General features: G+C 38.7%; 1 protein-coding gene across 5 annotated transcripts in view; it reads right to left on the reverse strand.

The window, feature by feature from the left end:
- Positions 1–16,091, reverse strand: part of Pou2f1 (POU class 2 homeobox 1) — a 153,327-nt gene that overhangs the window by 42,077 nt on the left and 95,159 nt on the right. For all 5 annotated transcript variants that reach the window (XR_013043377.1, XM_076547913.1, XM_076547915.1 and 2 more), the window contains 4 exons: positions 14,352–14,483; positions 11,746–11,934; positions 9,383–9,509; positions 4,507–4,601 (listed from right to left, as the gene is read on the reverse strand). Coding sequence is in view for 4 of the 5 variants with exons in the window: in XM_076547913.1 (XP_076404028.1) it covers positions 4,507–4,601; positions 9,383–9,509; positions 11,746–11,934; positions 14,352–14,483 (543 nt within the window). In the remaining variant the exon portion in view is untranslated. The remainder of the gene's footprint in view (positions 1–4,506; positions 4,602–9,382; positions 9,510–11,745; positions 11,935–14,351; positions 14,484–16,091) is intronic.

A 16,091-nucleotide genomic window follows, 5' to 3' on the forward strand; every position in this document is an offset into this window, starting at 1 on the left:
CGGATCTCTGTGAGTTCGAGGCCAGCCTGGTCTATAGAGCAACATCCAGGACAGGCATCAGCAGCAGCAAAAAGTTCTTTAAGATAAGTTTATGAAGGACTTTTCTGACAACTCGATAAATACTGTAATGTTTCTGATACGTCCCAGCACACGACACAGTTCCTGACACAGGACTTGTTTTCTCAGTTAAAACAGTATTTTGTTCACCAGGAAGTAAATGGTCCGTCACTTCTGACACAATACTTCTCTGATTACTCAAAACAAGACACTTGCCGTGTATCAATTCTCACCTGTATTTCCTTGCACTGGACTCTGGTCTCAATCATATATTAATGGTATCTTTATTCTCATTCTTACATTAGGCCAGTTCTTCAAATATTATGGTATATATACCCCTTTCTTATTATATTAATACAAATAATTCTTTCAATCAGCTTTTAAAACTTTTTTCAGTGTGTATAAACTCTAAACTGAAATTTTTGTGAATTTCTCCCCATTGTTACGATCTTGCTTTGAGAAAGAAAACTTTAGTTATTTCTCAGTGATAAAATCCCTTCTGGTAAAAAGAGAAAATTCTTTCCAATAATATGACCCCTTATTCTCTGCATTTTAACCTAATTATTTAAATCTCTCTAGCGTTTATTTTGGGGCATGAGGGCATAGTCCACCACCCTACCCCTTGTACTCAAGACTGAGCCCAGGGTTCTCCTTCCTTTCTTTCTTTTTCTTTTTAAATATTTTTATTCTATGTTTGTGCTTCAATGAGTGTCTGTGCACCATATGCATGCAGTGCCTGCAGAGCGAAGACACAGATGTGTTAGAAATCATACCCATGTCCTCTGAAAGGCAGCCAGAGGATCTAACTACTCAGCCATCCCTCCAGTCCCCTTTCCTTTTTAAAGAAAATATTAAATGTTCTTATCATTCAAACACCAGGCTACTCTGTTCTACTCACAAGCCTTAAGTGGGGCGTTCCTTCTGAGTATTCACTAAATAGAGGTGCTCCTGATTCTGTATCCTAACTGCTCAGTTGAACCCTTCTATGAACAGCAGCCCAGGTAAGATTACAAACCAGGATTTCCTTCTTGTAATTTAGATGGGCCTTACATTACTTGACCTTGACCTCATTATTAAGGCTTGCTCCATGGGAACTTACTGACCCAGAAAACTACATAAGAGTCATGACATAATAATTGGGGCAAATCCCTCTGCTATCCTGCTTCAGTAAAGACAATAAAGCACATCTTCATGACATGATGACATTGAGTAATTTTAACCTCACCTTTTAGAGGAACTACACATGACACCAAATATATTAGAATCTCATGTTGCTGAACACTGATAGGTGGAGGTGAGTCTCAACTATTAGACTATTATTTCATCTCCAGCATCAAGTAGCCTCTTTGTCAAATAATAATGGACTAAAAGTAGCGTGGGTACCTTTTGACAGCTGGTATCTTACTCTAAAATCCCTGGCTGCAGCGGGCCAGATCTAGAATGGTGGTATAGCATTTACTGATCAGAGTCAGGATGAAGCTTGCTACATGTGCACAGCATAGAGGCCAGAGAGAGGCCTCTGGTGTATGTATGTCACAAAACCAATCTTACTTATTTTGCATTCAGCATATTAAAAAACTTAACATTTAAAACTGCGGTACAGTTCGATGCTTTTGCAGCTGGATCTAGTTGTGTAACTAACACCATATAGGTATCTTTACTATCCTTCCCCAGATTTCTTCTGAACCCTTTGCTATGAATCTTCATTATCAATCCTTACTTCCTGACAAGCACTGATAGGATTTCTATACCATAGTTCTGTCCTTTCTAAAATGTCATGTAAACTAAAACCATACAGGACTTAGTCTTTTAAGGCCAGCTTCTGTCATGTAGCATAAGGCTTTTTGAAATTCATACATGCCACTGTAGCTATCAAAAGTACATTTCTTCTTACTGCTCAATTAAAAATTGGTCACATGGTTATTCAAGAAGTTTACGTAACTTACTATCTGATGAACAGTTTGGGATAATTATTAATCAACCTATTATAAGTATTCATATACATCTTTTTGCTTTCATTTTAAACAGTAAAACTACTGGATCATTCATTCGGAGGCAAGCCTCCATAAAGTGCAGCTTTATTTATTTATTTATTTATTTATTTATTTGGAGGCAGGGTTTCTCTGTGGACCTCTGTGGGATTAAAGGCTTGTGCCACCACCCACTGGCTTAATTTGTAAGTAAATGCCAAACTAATTTAGAAAGAGTTAGTACATTTTGCAAGACTACTAGTAATGTATGAGAATCTAGTCGCTTTACTTTCTCACCAATACTTGGTCTCAAATTCTTTATAACTTGTACTCAGTCTACTGAAGGCACATTGATATTTCCTAATAACTACTTGTTTTGAATATATTTTCATTTGCTTACTGAACATCAGCTTTTCTTAAGTGGCAACTGCTTTTTTTTTTTTTTTGCTTCTCACTAGCTTAAGTCTGATTGTCTCATGTCATAATTTTTTTTTTTTTTTTTTAACCATGGTCTGATTGTTCAGTGACTGAGTGTATGCTGCTCTTGAAGAGAACCCAAGTTCAGCTCCCCACATGCACACCCAGCAGCTCACAGCTGCCTGGACCTCAGCACCAAGAGATTCAACATGTTCTTTTGGTTTCCCTGAGTACCTGCACAAACACCCCCACCTCCCCAATCACCAACGATTAAAAATAAATCTTAAAACAAAATCATTTATCAAATGTTTTACATGAAGACTGTCTTCTCCTTAACTGTGGTTTTTCTTCCCATTCTCTTAAGATAAGATTTTAACTTTCCTGAAATGTATTGTTTCTTCTATGGTTACGGCTTCTTGTGTCTTGTTTAAGAAATCACTGTCTTACCCAATGGCACAAACATTTCTTCCTAAAGTATAGGTTTATGACTCATTTCAAACTAATCTTCATAAAAGGTATGAAAAAAAGGTGGTCTCTACCACCTTTTACTTATAATAGTCATTTGTTTCAAAGACTTTCTTTTTTTTTTTTTTTTTTTTTTTTTTCTTTAAGTTTATTTATTTATTATGTATACAGCATGTATGACTGCAGGCCAGAAGAGGGCACCAGACCTCATTTCAGATGGTTGTGAGCTACCATGTGGTTGCTGGGAATTGAACTCAGGACCTCTGGAAGAGCAGCAGTCAGTGCTCTTAACCTCTGAGCCATCTCTCCAGCCCAAGACTTTCTTTTTCTCACTGGAATCCTTTGGTACCTTTGGAAACTTAGCTGGCTATTTACATTTCTGTCTATTGGACAGACATCTCCCCTTGGCTTACATTTCTCTCTATATGCCAATACCATGCATTCATTATTGGGATTTTGTAGTAATTCTTGACATCAGATGGTATCTAGTTTTCCACTTTTAATAAACTGTTTGGTTACAGGGGGCTAGAGGTAGGGCCCAGTGGTTAGTAGCAAGTAACTGGTTACCAAATCTATGTAGTCAAAATAAAACTCCGTCTTTTAAATTATTTTTCTCAGGTATTTGTCACAGTGACCAGAACAGCAGCAACAACAAAAAGCCCAATAAACAAAAACTAAACTCTTCTAACTGACCAAGATGAAGAATTACTATAAGTGAGTACTTCAGCCTGTGAAATTAGGTGATATATTAAGTTTTAATTACTATACTTTTTTATTTTCATGTTTGTGTGTATGCATGTGTGCATACATGTGGATATATGTACATGCATGTAGAGGACAGAGGTTGATCACTCTCCACCCAGAGCTTGCCGATAGGCTAATTTCAATAGCCAGGTAACCGCCTAGGGAATCCCTCATTGGAACTACAGGTGAGCCACCATGCTCACTTAACCTGCATTTAAACGGCTCTGAGCATCAGCACTCGGGTCCTCTTGTTTGCCCAGCAAGAACCACTGAGCCCTTCATTCATTTCTCCTCCCGCAACGTCTCCACTTTAGGAAGGGTCAGGCAGGGAAGGGAGGAGTCGGGGGAGCCACTAAGGATGACGAGGCAAACTGACACACACGGTCACAGTCACCACGAGATAAAGAGACAAACATGCAACTTAAACTCTCAGATGCCTAAGAACTGCGCTTTCTGTGTGATGACGACTGTTACGTCTTCTGAGGAAAGGACACAGAGCAACATTTCAGTCCTGAGAAAATATGAAAATCAAACAAAAATCCTTGTTTCAGCAAGGAAAAGGATCAGTGACAGGTTCTAAGTGAATTCCTAGGTCTTCCATTTCAGTGTTTCTATCTATCAACATCAGACAGCTATCATTCATCCCCATTTACTACCAATATGGCTATTCTTTAGGAACTTAAAGACGGACCATGAAAAGTATCAGTCTTCATCATGACTGGTGGCACTGCTTTATCAAGCTAATAAGCCCAGCATTGAGTTTTTGGTCAGAGTTTGAACACCTGAGGTTATTATTACTGGGGGTATTTTTGTTTCATTTTAAATTAGTAAAACAATGGAGTAAGAAACTGACCTGGGAGGTGAGGGTGATGCTTGGCTGTGGTTGTAGGAGGTTGGCTTGGCTTTGCTGAGGTAGTTGCGTTAAAAGATTTTGCGCTTGCAGGAGACCTGTGAAAACCAAATATTTCAGGGGGATAAAAAAGAATATAAACTCAAAGTTTCTGACTGGTTTCCTGGTAGTTTTGTTGGTCTTCAGACTCATCTAATTTCTTTGCCTAAAATTCAATACTGTTGATCACATTAAACACAAGATGGTATGAAAACACGTAACAATAAATCAAAGCTTGTATATCTTTAGTGTAATCTGAATAAGTTCTTTGAGAGGCCTTATTTTCCTAAGAAGAGGAAGAACATGAGGAACCACTCTAAATGAAAGCATATGGAAATTTAAAGATGAGTTCAACTTCTTAACCCAGAGTTCATTAGAATCCTTTAACACAGTGGTTCTCAACCTCCCTAATGCTGTGACCCTTTAATACGGTTCCTCATGTTGTGGTGACCCCCAACCATAAAGTTATTTCATTGCTATTTCCTAACTGTAATTTTGCTAGTTAGGAATTGTACTGTAAATATCTGATATGCAGGATATCTGATACACGACCCCCGTGAAAGAGTCATTTGACCCCCAAAGGGGTTGCGACCCACAGGGAGAGAAATGCTGCTCTAAGTAAGGACTCTTAGAACAGGGAATCAGTTTCTGAAAGTAGCAGGCAATCCTGTAAGTGGGAGAAGATTGTTTTCAAGTTCTTTGCACATGCCCCTTTAGTGATAACAAAGGGGCAATGTACACAAATGTACACTAGACCATCTTAGTGGGAAGTCACTGGTAAGTAGAATGGCTGTGAAGGTGTATGCCGGTAGTCCCAGCTGCTCTGGAGGCTGAGGCAGAAGGGTCACTTGAGCCCCAAAGTTAGAGGCCAGGCTGGACACTTTGTTTCAAACCCCTGGAAGTATTTGTAGTACATAGTCGATTATTTAAGTCTATAGGGTTTTGTTGTTGTTGTTGTTTGGTGTTTTTTGCAATGTTATAAAAATAGGGACAACCCAGAATAAATCTATATTGAAGAACTTAATCTAAGTGCTTAGTTTCAAATATAATCATGTTGAAATACTAAATAGAAGGTCGTGACGAGATAGGAGCAGAGGTGGAAATGAGAGAAAGTAAGTTACAGTAGGTTAACATATCTTTCTGATTTCCTTAGCTACTAAATTTGGAGACGTTAAGACAATAATAAAAAAATTAAAGATGTCAGATTTTATCATTTGTTCGTAAGTAAACATTGCCTAAATTTAAGAAATTAACATAGGTGTTTATTTGATGATATAGATCCTCAATACAACAAATATATTAAATAGATTAGGATTTTCCAGAGAACCTTTCCTTTTATTTGTATTATGAAGCAACTATGCTAAGACTAAGTAAATTGAATATACATGGTTATAAGCTTCTCTTAAAAGCCAGATTCAGAAAAAACAAACAAACAAAAAACCCATTCATGTTTAAATGACTACCAAGTATCTATGGTTCAATCTAAAAAAAAAATATTTTTACATTTATTTATTTTATGTGTAGGAGTGCCTTGCCTGCATGTATATATGTGCGGAAGTGCTAGCTCCCCTGGGACTAGAGTTATAGATGGTTGTGAGCTGCCATGTGGGTGTTGGGAGTTGAACCTGGTTCCTCTACAAGAGCAGCCAGTGCCGTTAACCACTGAGCCAACTCTCCACCCCTCTACAAGCTCAAACTTATAAAGTATTTAAGGTGACCTTTTTGATTACCTAACATCAGTAAGCCAGGCTTGGTGGTACATGCTTGTAGTCTCAGCATATAGAAGGCTGATGCAAAAGTTCATGGTCCATCTGTGCTCTATAGCCAGACCTTGCCACCAAACCAACCTAATACTCCAGTAGCCTTCTATTACATTTAATAGAATATCTCTTTAGTTCTAGGTAATCTGGTCTTGTATTGCTTGCTTTTTTCTTCTTTGTATGTACGTGTGTATAGTTTTCCTCACTGTCTACCTTACTCACTGAAGAAGAATCTCTCCACTGAACCCCAAGCTCTCAGATAGACTAGGCTAGCTAAACAGCTTGCTCTGGAGATTGCGTTTCTGTCTTCCAGGCACAGGTAGAGCCACCACACTCACTCAGTGCTTATAGGGGTTCTACACATCTGAACGTAGATCTCCCTGCTTGCATGGCAAGACTTGGCAGTGAGCTGCCTCTCCAGTGCTTGCCTAGGCTCTCCCACTTCACTTCTTACCACCTTCTCTCATTCACTGAACTCCAGCTACACTGGCCTTCCCTTTCTTGGTTTAGGGCAGGTTCTTTCCCCCAGGTCCTCTGTCTTCTTCACTGCCTGCACGGCCGGTCATCCAGATCCACACCTAGTTACAGCAATCTCCACCTCACTCAGTCCTCAGTTCAGACGTCACTCTCCAGACAAGCTTTCTTCAGACCACACACCTATGTTCTACATGTCAACTATTACCAGGTCAGTCCAATCGCCCATCTTCCTTGGACATACTGTTATCCAAGTCACTTGTTTATGTTTACTCCTGTTTGATTTCTAGTAAGTGCAGGGAATTTCACCTTGCTGAAACTTTTAACTCCAATAACTAGAGTGACATATGACACTTAGCAGGTACTCAATAGACGGCTAAGCCAATAACTATAACTGTTGATTTTACGGGTTTGAACACACTCAAAAGTATTGTCTAGTGAGAAAAATAAAATTACATTTTATGTTAATAATCAGAATTAATCTATTGAAATTATTTAGAAAAGAATAAAAAGCCAAGAAGATTATAAAACAATGAAAAATGAAACAAAAGAAAATACAAACTCAGAAATTGTATCGATGAGTTTCTTTAAAGCTTAACAGGAAAGTTGGATTTTTGTTTCTCTTTGGTAACAGCATTTAAATAATCATATTTAATCAGAAGTGGTCATCCTGAATGATTAATTTTGGTTCACAGTAGCCACATCTTCTAAACAAATTGAGACTTTAAGCCACCTTCCCTCTCCTTCTCTGACAACTAAGGTCAGCTGAGATGCCGAAAGGGCCCGAGAGAGGCCTGGCACTTCTGTGAGGACCAACTCTTTCTACTAGTGCCTGCCCCAAATAACAGAGACCTCAAACACAAAATTCAAGATTTTCTAACAAGAGTGTTTCTTTAGTTTCAAAATTAATGTTGACAGTAGAAAAGGTAGAATACAAGTTGCCATGAAATATGACTCAGAAACCTATCAGTAAGAATTGTTCCAAGAAAAATCAACTCTGGAAGAATAGGGTTTCTCTTGTTAGTTTTCAAATAGTTATATAATCACAGCAATATTGTCAATTCTTAGCTTAACAACATTCCCACCCTCAAAAAAAAAAAAAAAAGGCAGAAATGATTGCTCAATTGGAGGCTAATCTCACACTAGACACATCCTTTGCTGTTGTTGTTAAAATCCTAACAAATTAATCCTTATCCCTTCCACACAAAACTAAATCAGACTGACTCAATCTCAGTGACTCTACTGGAAATGCAGCCTTTTCCTTCATACTGCTGGCCAATCTCATTAGATGAAATGTGGGACCTGTCCTATGCTACTAAGATTATAACAACTCAACAGCAGTGGTACACACTGGCTCTGGATTACTCTGCATGCGTGCGTGTGTGCGTGCACGTGCATGTGTGTGTGTGTGTGTGTGTGTCTGTGTGTTGAGTGCACGTGTACATGGGTACGCACACACACACTCGTGTACATGGGTATGTACACACACGTGCTTACAGAGGCCAGGTTGAGGTCAGAAGTCTCTCCATGGGCCCTCATGCTTATGCAAATGCTTTCCCCACTAAGTCATCGCCTGAGTCCCAATTACTTTCAAGCTGGTTTTTATTAGATAAAGGAACAAACTTCATTCTCTACGTTTTATCTATGGACTGCTGCTGATATTGATATGAGGATGTCAATGGTAATAGTGGCAAAAATTGAGAGGTTACTCTGTAGAAGGCACATTTTCAGAAAGTACTTTTATGTGTTTCCTAACTGAATCCCTACAATTTTTGAACGAAAATACTAAAATTATTCTTAAACTTAATCATCTAGATGCCTACTACAATAACTGGTCACTAAATCCTTTCTTGGTTTTTAGTTTATTCTGAAATAGGGTCTCACTATGTAAACCAAGCTGGCCTTAAGCTCAAGAGATCATCCCGACTGACTCCCAAGTGCTAGGATTAAAGGCAGGAGCCACCACGCTTGGCTCAAGCCCTTTTTTTCTGCTTTATCATTTTCTCTTGTCTGCCCTTACAATCAGAGCTCAGCTTTTATCAATCTCAACAGAACCTTGCAAAACTCTGCTGACCAGGATTACTAATTCTCTTCTTGACTATTCCAAGTTTCAGTGTAAATTAAGCTTCCTTAATACAAGTGGTTAATGTCACTTTTCTGCTTAAATCTTTAATTTTTCAATATCCTACAGAAAACTTTATTGGAAGCTATCAGACATTCAAATTCAACTCCACAAAGAACTAGTTAAAATTTTGGGAACCTACCCTTCTCATTCATCCAATGACTTGCAAATAAGCTGAGCCTTGGAAATGATTAAGCTGTATGATTTCAGGTTAAAGTCCTATAAATTTCTTGTGAGATTCTTTAATAAGCTAGCCTTTACTGATCTTTCAGGTCTCAAATTTCATTCTTACTCATATATGTAACCTGTGTTCCTGATTGAAGGCATTACTTCTAGTTCTCATGAATACCGGTAGTTTGAAACCAAAACTTAACAAAAGCCTTGCTCCTATGGACACCGTTAGGGCACAATGCTAGTTAAGGTGTCTGGAGTACTAAGTGGACAGCATTGCTGCACCCCTCGTAAGCTTTCGGGAGATGCTTACCCTGCTGGCCCTGGGGCGTCTGTGAGATGATAAACTGTGCTGGTTGCAAGTTGGTGGTCGGATGCACCAACACAAACTGTTGCAAGTTGAGATTTTGCTGTTGAAGCTGTTGCAACTGTTGAAGATCCTAAAAGCTCAGAAGCAAAATATAGATTAGAGAGATTCAGAAATGAAAGCTGGCTTAGTTATAAGGTTCCTAGATGGTGACCTCCGTCATATCAAGTAAAAATGAGACAATATTTAGCATTTGCTTTTCATGTCCCGACAGTCTGGCTTCCCAGGACTACATCAACATGTGAGAAATCCTCCGGCCTCAGGCCAGAGAGAGGCTCAGAGAGTAAAAGTGCTTGCTGTGCGAGACTGAAGACCTGAGTTTGGTCTCTAGAGCCTATGGTGGAAGAAGAGAACTGACTCCTGATAAATGTCCTGACTCACACACATACAAAAATAGCCAATATCAAAACCAAAAAACCTTAGCGCCTCTGCAAGAAGTTATATTTTTGAGGGCATGATGTATAGTATCACGACTTATGCTAAGTCCAATTTTCATTAGTTACTTAAAATCTGTTAGAATAAGTGAATACAGAATAAATGTCTACAGTCTTGGGGGCGGGGCTGTTTTCAATGTTACAACTCTTTTTATTGTTGTTAGTGTGTGGTGGGTTTGCACATGGCACACATATATGAGGAAGTCAGAAGACAACCCTGGAGTTAATTCTTTACTTCCACCTGCTACCGTTTTGAAGGCTAATCTCAGATGTCAATTTCACTACCTCTGGAATCAACTAAAATGCAAGCAGCTAGGCATCCCTGTGAGGAATTTTCTTGATTGATCACTTAAAATGGAAAGACCCTTGCTAAATCTGGGCCACATCTTCTGGTGGCAGCCCATGTAAAAGGGCATGGAAGAAGGAAGCTTCTGCTCTCACTTTCTCTGGCTAAGTTCATCTCTCCTCTACTGGTATTAGAACCTACTTTTTATGGAGTCCAAGAAAGACTAAAGACTAGCTGAGACATCAGCTGCACAGACAGAACAACTACTGGATTTTTGGCCTTTCCTTTGAGAGACAGCCTTTGTTGGACTGGCTGGACCAACTGTAAGTGACTCTAATAAATCCCTTTTAATATGTATTCATTCTGTAAGTTCTGTTCCTTTAGATCTGGTCTAAACAAAGACCAACATGAACTTTAAAAGGCTTTTTAAAAAGCCAGGCGTCAGTGTCGCAAGCCTTTAATCTCAGCACTCGGGAGGTAGAGGCAGGTGGATCTCTGTGAGTTCGAGGCCAGCCTGGTCTATAGAGCGAGATCCAGATCCAGGACAGGCACCAAAACTACACAGAGAAACCCTGGCTCGAAAAACCAAAAAAAAAAAAAAAAAAAAAAAAGAGAGAGAGAGAGAGAGAGACTTTTAAATATTTGACCCAATTTTTCTCTATAAAGTAAAAATTGAGGGTGTTTTTCCAAATTTCTATCAATAAATTAAAAGATCTAATTCCTGAAATTTGACACCAGCTTATCAAACTCAATTGAGAAATCTGTTAGGTATAAAATTTTTTTATCAATTTCAGATAAAGTCTCAGATAAGGTTCACTTACTAAAATAATTTATTTGATGAAGAAAATGGTCCAAATCAAAACACTATCTTGATACAGACTGTCCACACAGTAATAAAGATGAGTCTAATTCCATCTCAAGTATCTAGTCAAACTCGTGTTACAGCTTAAATGCACCTCCCCTCTCTTCTGGAGACATAGAGGCAACTGCTTAGTTCTTAAGACTTCTTGATATATGTCGTATATAACTTCTCACACCCCCTTTCATTTCCTTGAGATATAGGATTTCACTTGTTTTCTTTTTTGGTCCCATTCTTTATGACTCTTGAAGTAAATTTTTAGTATCTTTGGATATTTTACTCTAAAATGTGAAAACTGAAATCCTGTAACATTTTTCTGCAGTTCTCCATGGTCCTAATCACTCCACAGCAGAAAGAAGACATTCTGTCTTTCTCAAAGAGTGGCAACATTTACCGTAGAGCATATGAAAGAACTCTTCCCTGCTATCATTAGCTAATTAAGATAAACACAGTAATCCCTTGCCTCATAAATATGCCAGCTACTTACTCAAGAACTGTTGCTTAACATAAACATTCAGTTATCCAAATAATCAGCTATATATTTATAATATCAACTCAATAAGCAAACACGTGTATTCTTTCTGACTCAGTGAAGAAGGATAATGCCTCCTTCGTCTAGAGTTCCTTGGGCTTTTGAAGATCCACAGTAACAAGCAAAAGGCTAACAATATTCAGTCAAGTTTTTCCATGTATCACTTGTTTGCTGCCGCTGTGACCTTGGCCTCCTCACCTGTGCAATCTGGATGGGCTGCGACAGGGGGATCTGTGTCATGGGCGTGGCAGCGGAGGCTGAGATGGTGGCCCCAGCAGCACTGTGCTGTTGGCTGGCCGAGTGCTGCTGCACAGCAGCGGCCAGGAGCTGGGCCTGGGCCTGGGCCTGCTGCAGTAGTAGCTGCTGCTGCGCTGGTGTCAACGTGAGCTAAAAGAAGAACAAACAAGGAAGGCTTGAAGAACAGGGCCTGGAATGCAAGAAAACTGCTTTCACATAGGCAACTCAAGTGGTATTGGGTCCTCACCACGCATTTTCACATTACTAGTACGCAGTTAAACTGTTCACCAATGACAAACCACTAGTACTAGCAGAGCATTTAAATTAAAGTAGCAGTCCCCACTTTAGACTTGAAAAATCATTTTGGCAGGAAAGGTAATTAACTACTACACAAGAAAACAAAGAATCAATGCTGACAGGATATGTAAAGAAATTTACACCCAACAGCAAGTGACTAGCCAGATGAGGGACAAAAGGCTGCTGGATATGACCAGGAAGAGAACTGATAAGGCCTAGCTGCTCCCCATTAGCTAGAATCCCCACCATATTTCACCATTTCCATTATGTCTTAAGATGTGACTAAAAAACATGAGCTGCACTTCTTCCCTTTCCAAATCTCCTTCCTTCACCCAATCTGTCATCGAAAAGCATTGGTTTGCAACTTTACATCCTCTTTCCAACTTCTTACCTACAGGAAACAGGTGGTAAGAACCACTCTTGTAAATGCAAATGAATCTGAATGCCCAGATTTAATAAAAATCTTCCAAGGTACATGAACCTGAAATCCTAAGTGCTTGTTACTATCTTAGACACTAGTGACCAAAACCTGAACCCCTACAGTAAAGCAAGAAATATATTTAGAACAAACCTCAATTTCCATAATACATAAACATTTCAAAAATGCTTACATAAAGTACTAAGTGTGCTGGGCCTTTCTTTCAGTGACAAACGATCAAACAAGTAGGGCAATACCTATATGTCAACAGTCATTTAGCAGCACAACCTACCTTCTAACCTATCACAATCTAATTTATCCAAACAATTTGTGCATTAGAAACACAAGAACAAAGCAAAACTATTCAAAAATGCAACAGTCTTTAAAATGTGTGTATATAATGTATCTTACATAATACAGGTAAATACATTAATCTCTAGTAATGGAATATTATAAATAAATGTGCAACAGTTCTTAGAAGAACTGTCCATTGTTCACACTAGCTGAAATTATAAAAAACTGTTAAGGTTGATATATGAATTGATTAGTTACTTTCATCATTCCCCTGACTCACTCTCCTCACAAAAGATAATACATAAGCTTTCAACATCGAAAAATTACTCCAAATAATAACTTAGAACAGAAATCGCTAAATAGTTAAAAGTTTAACAGTCATGGAGGACAATTTGTTACCAGTAAAAATAAGTACCATTTCCTGAAGGCTACGTGCCAAGCACCGTTTTAAGAGCTTTATATAAATTGCAATGGCACTTAAAATAGATATTACTAATACCTCCACTTAGAAGAAGGAAATTTGAGGTACAGGGAGATAAAATATAGTCCTCTGGTAATTAGTAATTACACAGCCAGGCTCTGAGACCACATGTTTTATTTTAGGATATTACAAAGTCACTTCAAGAAAATGTTTTTCTTTCAGGGTATTAGTCCACTCTTTTAACTATCCTGCAATAACACAACTCCATTTTTGCCATGCATATGGCAACAACTCCCTTGCACAATGATGCTTGGAATAATTCTCTTGTATGCTGTCAAGAGTTGTCACTTGAATTGGTTTAATAAAATGCTGATTGGCCAGTAACCAGGCAGTGTAGGCAGGGTGACCAAACTAAGAATGCTGGGAAGAGGAAGGCCCAGTCAGACCCAAAGGAAGCAAGATGAGAATGCCACACTGAGAAAAGGTACAAACCACGTGGCTAAACACAGTAAGAATTATGGCTTAATTTAAGTGTAAGAGCTAGTTAGTAATAAACCTGAGCTACCGGCCAAGCATTTTATACGTAATATTAAGCCTCAAAGTCAATTATTTAAGAAGTGGCTGCCAGGTATTTAAGAATAGGCAGGCAGGAGAAAAACTTCTGCTTACACAATGAAGCAACACCACTTTTTAATGTGCATTAAAAAGTTTAGAGCCGGGTGTGGTGGCACACGCCTTTAATCCCAGCACTGCAGAGGCAGAGGCGGGCAGAACTCTGTGAGTTCAAGGCCAGCCTTGTCTACAGAGTTAGTTCCAGGACAGCCAAAGACAGATAGACACAGAAACCCGGCCTCGAGAAGCCAAAAAAAAAAAAAAAAAAAAAAAAAAGAAAAGAAAGAAAGAAAAGTTTGCAGTTTACTCTGCAAACATCTGAACATCTGCAGCTGTGACAAAAGAAATCTTGCAAAGTAATGACAAAGGTAATTCTTTTTACAGAGCTTCTGCATCCAGGAAGTTCCTTAAAGATACAATAATGTCATGCTAGTAGCAGCTGCAGTGAACAGTTTCAATGAGATGCGAACCAGCGGCCGTTCAGACACAGGGAAGGTTACGACACTTTTCTCAGTGGGAACTTACCCCCGTTATCTGCCCCCCAGCCAGCATGAGCTGGGTCTGGGGGATGGCGGACTGCACAGGAGGCGGCTGCTGCTGCTGCTGCGAAGGCTGGCTTGGCTGCTGCGGGTCCCCCGAGTCTTCACTAGATTTGGACTGCAGTGGGGTTGGATAGGAAAGAAAGAAATAGGTGATTAAAAGAAATGTACTTCTAACTCTAAAAATGCAAGAATTATTTAAAATATGTACTGTTCAATTCTGAGTTTGGGGGCTTTCTCTTTTTCCTCTCTTACCTGTCTTTTCTTTCTACTTATGCACTCTTACAACTTTTTTATTCTAATCTCAGAAAAGTTGAAATTATAAATGTTTAAAAGAAAAACTAAATCGGTCCACAAATCAACAAACCTTTCACAACCTCAAATCCCCAATTCAGGCAATGAAGAGAAAAGGAAATTATTAAACTCTTCAAACTAACACTCTGACATATACCTTGTGGCCAAGTCTCAAATTTCCTCATACTATCTTACAGTTCAATTACTTGACCCACAGAACTTTTAATCTACTATTTTAAAAGAACTCTAAATGCAGCATCTTCCACCAAGTAATGTACAAGCTTGAAGGAAAATGATATAGTCAAGAATTTACATGCCTTAAAGGGCCAGAGAGAAAATTTTTTATGGTAATTAAAACTGGTTATACAGAGTATTAAAATTCTGCATAGATTTGCATATTTTCCACCACCTGTTTGGGAGACTGCAGCAAAGCTAATTAACATAAAAGCTCTGATTAATTCTGCCAGTCATTGAAAGATAATTACAGTGCAGGACTGTAAACATTCTGCACTGGAGATATAGCCTGTTTGCCAACATCTCTCTAAGGGATGTTAAGTTTACCATGGCAACCAAGGCAATTTTCTGCCTCCTCTCCCTCAGAAAGGAGGGTCACATTATCTCCTTTTCTCTCCTTGTTTCCATGAGTTACTAGGTCCATATTCCACGAGGTTTCCTAGAATGTTCGATCCAAAATCTTTAGTCTTTAGCAGCACTGAAATCAATCTTCTAGAACACTATTTTTCCCTCCTGATTGTTTCCTAAACACTACAATGAAAGGCTGACGGAAATGTTAGAGTTGTGCAAAATACTTGAGCCTTGAATCTTCTGTCTGATGGTTTTATAATTTTGACTATCTGACCAACAATGTCTTGCTTATTTTTTTTAAATAAAAATTTATTATTATTTTAAATTGTGTGTGTGTGTGTCTGTTTGTCTATCTGTCTGTGTGCATGTGCACATGTGTGTAGAAGAGGGTGTCAGATGTCCTGGAGTTGTAGTCACATATGGTTCTGAGAGTCCTGATATGGGAACTAAACTGGAATCTTCTGTAATTCTTAATCACCAGGCGATGACTCCAGTGCCCTTTAATGTTACTTCTATTTAGATGAGAGAAGAGCACTTACAATGCTACCAATGTCTTTATTTAAATACAGGTAAGCAAAAGTGAGTCCCAGGAGGCGGTGACTTGCCAAAGGTCATACACCTAGTTACTGGTACAATGAGACCTCGAAACCCAAATTTCTCAATTCTCTGTCCAATGTTTCATGAAAAATGATAAACAGTCTAAGAAAAAGAAGGATACTTAAGAAGTTATTTGATCTTGTGTTCAGTATGTGTTTCTGAACTTCATTCTAAAATTTTGATAGTGAACTTCATTTGTCTACCTCTGGCTCACATACAGTAGCAGATTAAGGTGATTTTCATTAATGAC

Source organism: Peromyscus maniculatus, chromosome 11 (assembly GCF_049852395.1).
Source record: "Peromyscus maniculatus bairdii isolate BWxNUB_F1_BW_parent chromosome 11, HU_Pman_BW_mat_3.1, whole genome shotgun sequence".
NCBI classification, from domain to species: domain Eukaryota; kingdom Metazoa; phylum Chordata; class Mammalia; order Rodentia; family Cricetidae; genus Peromyscus; species Peromyscus maniculatus.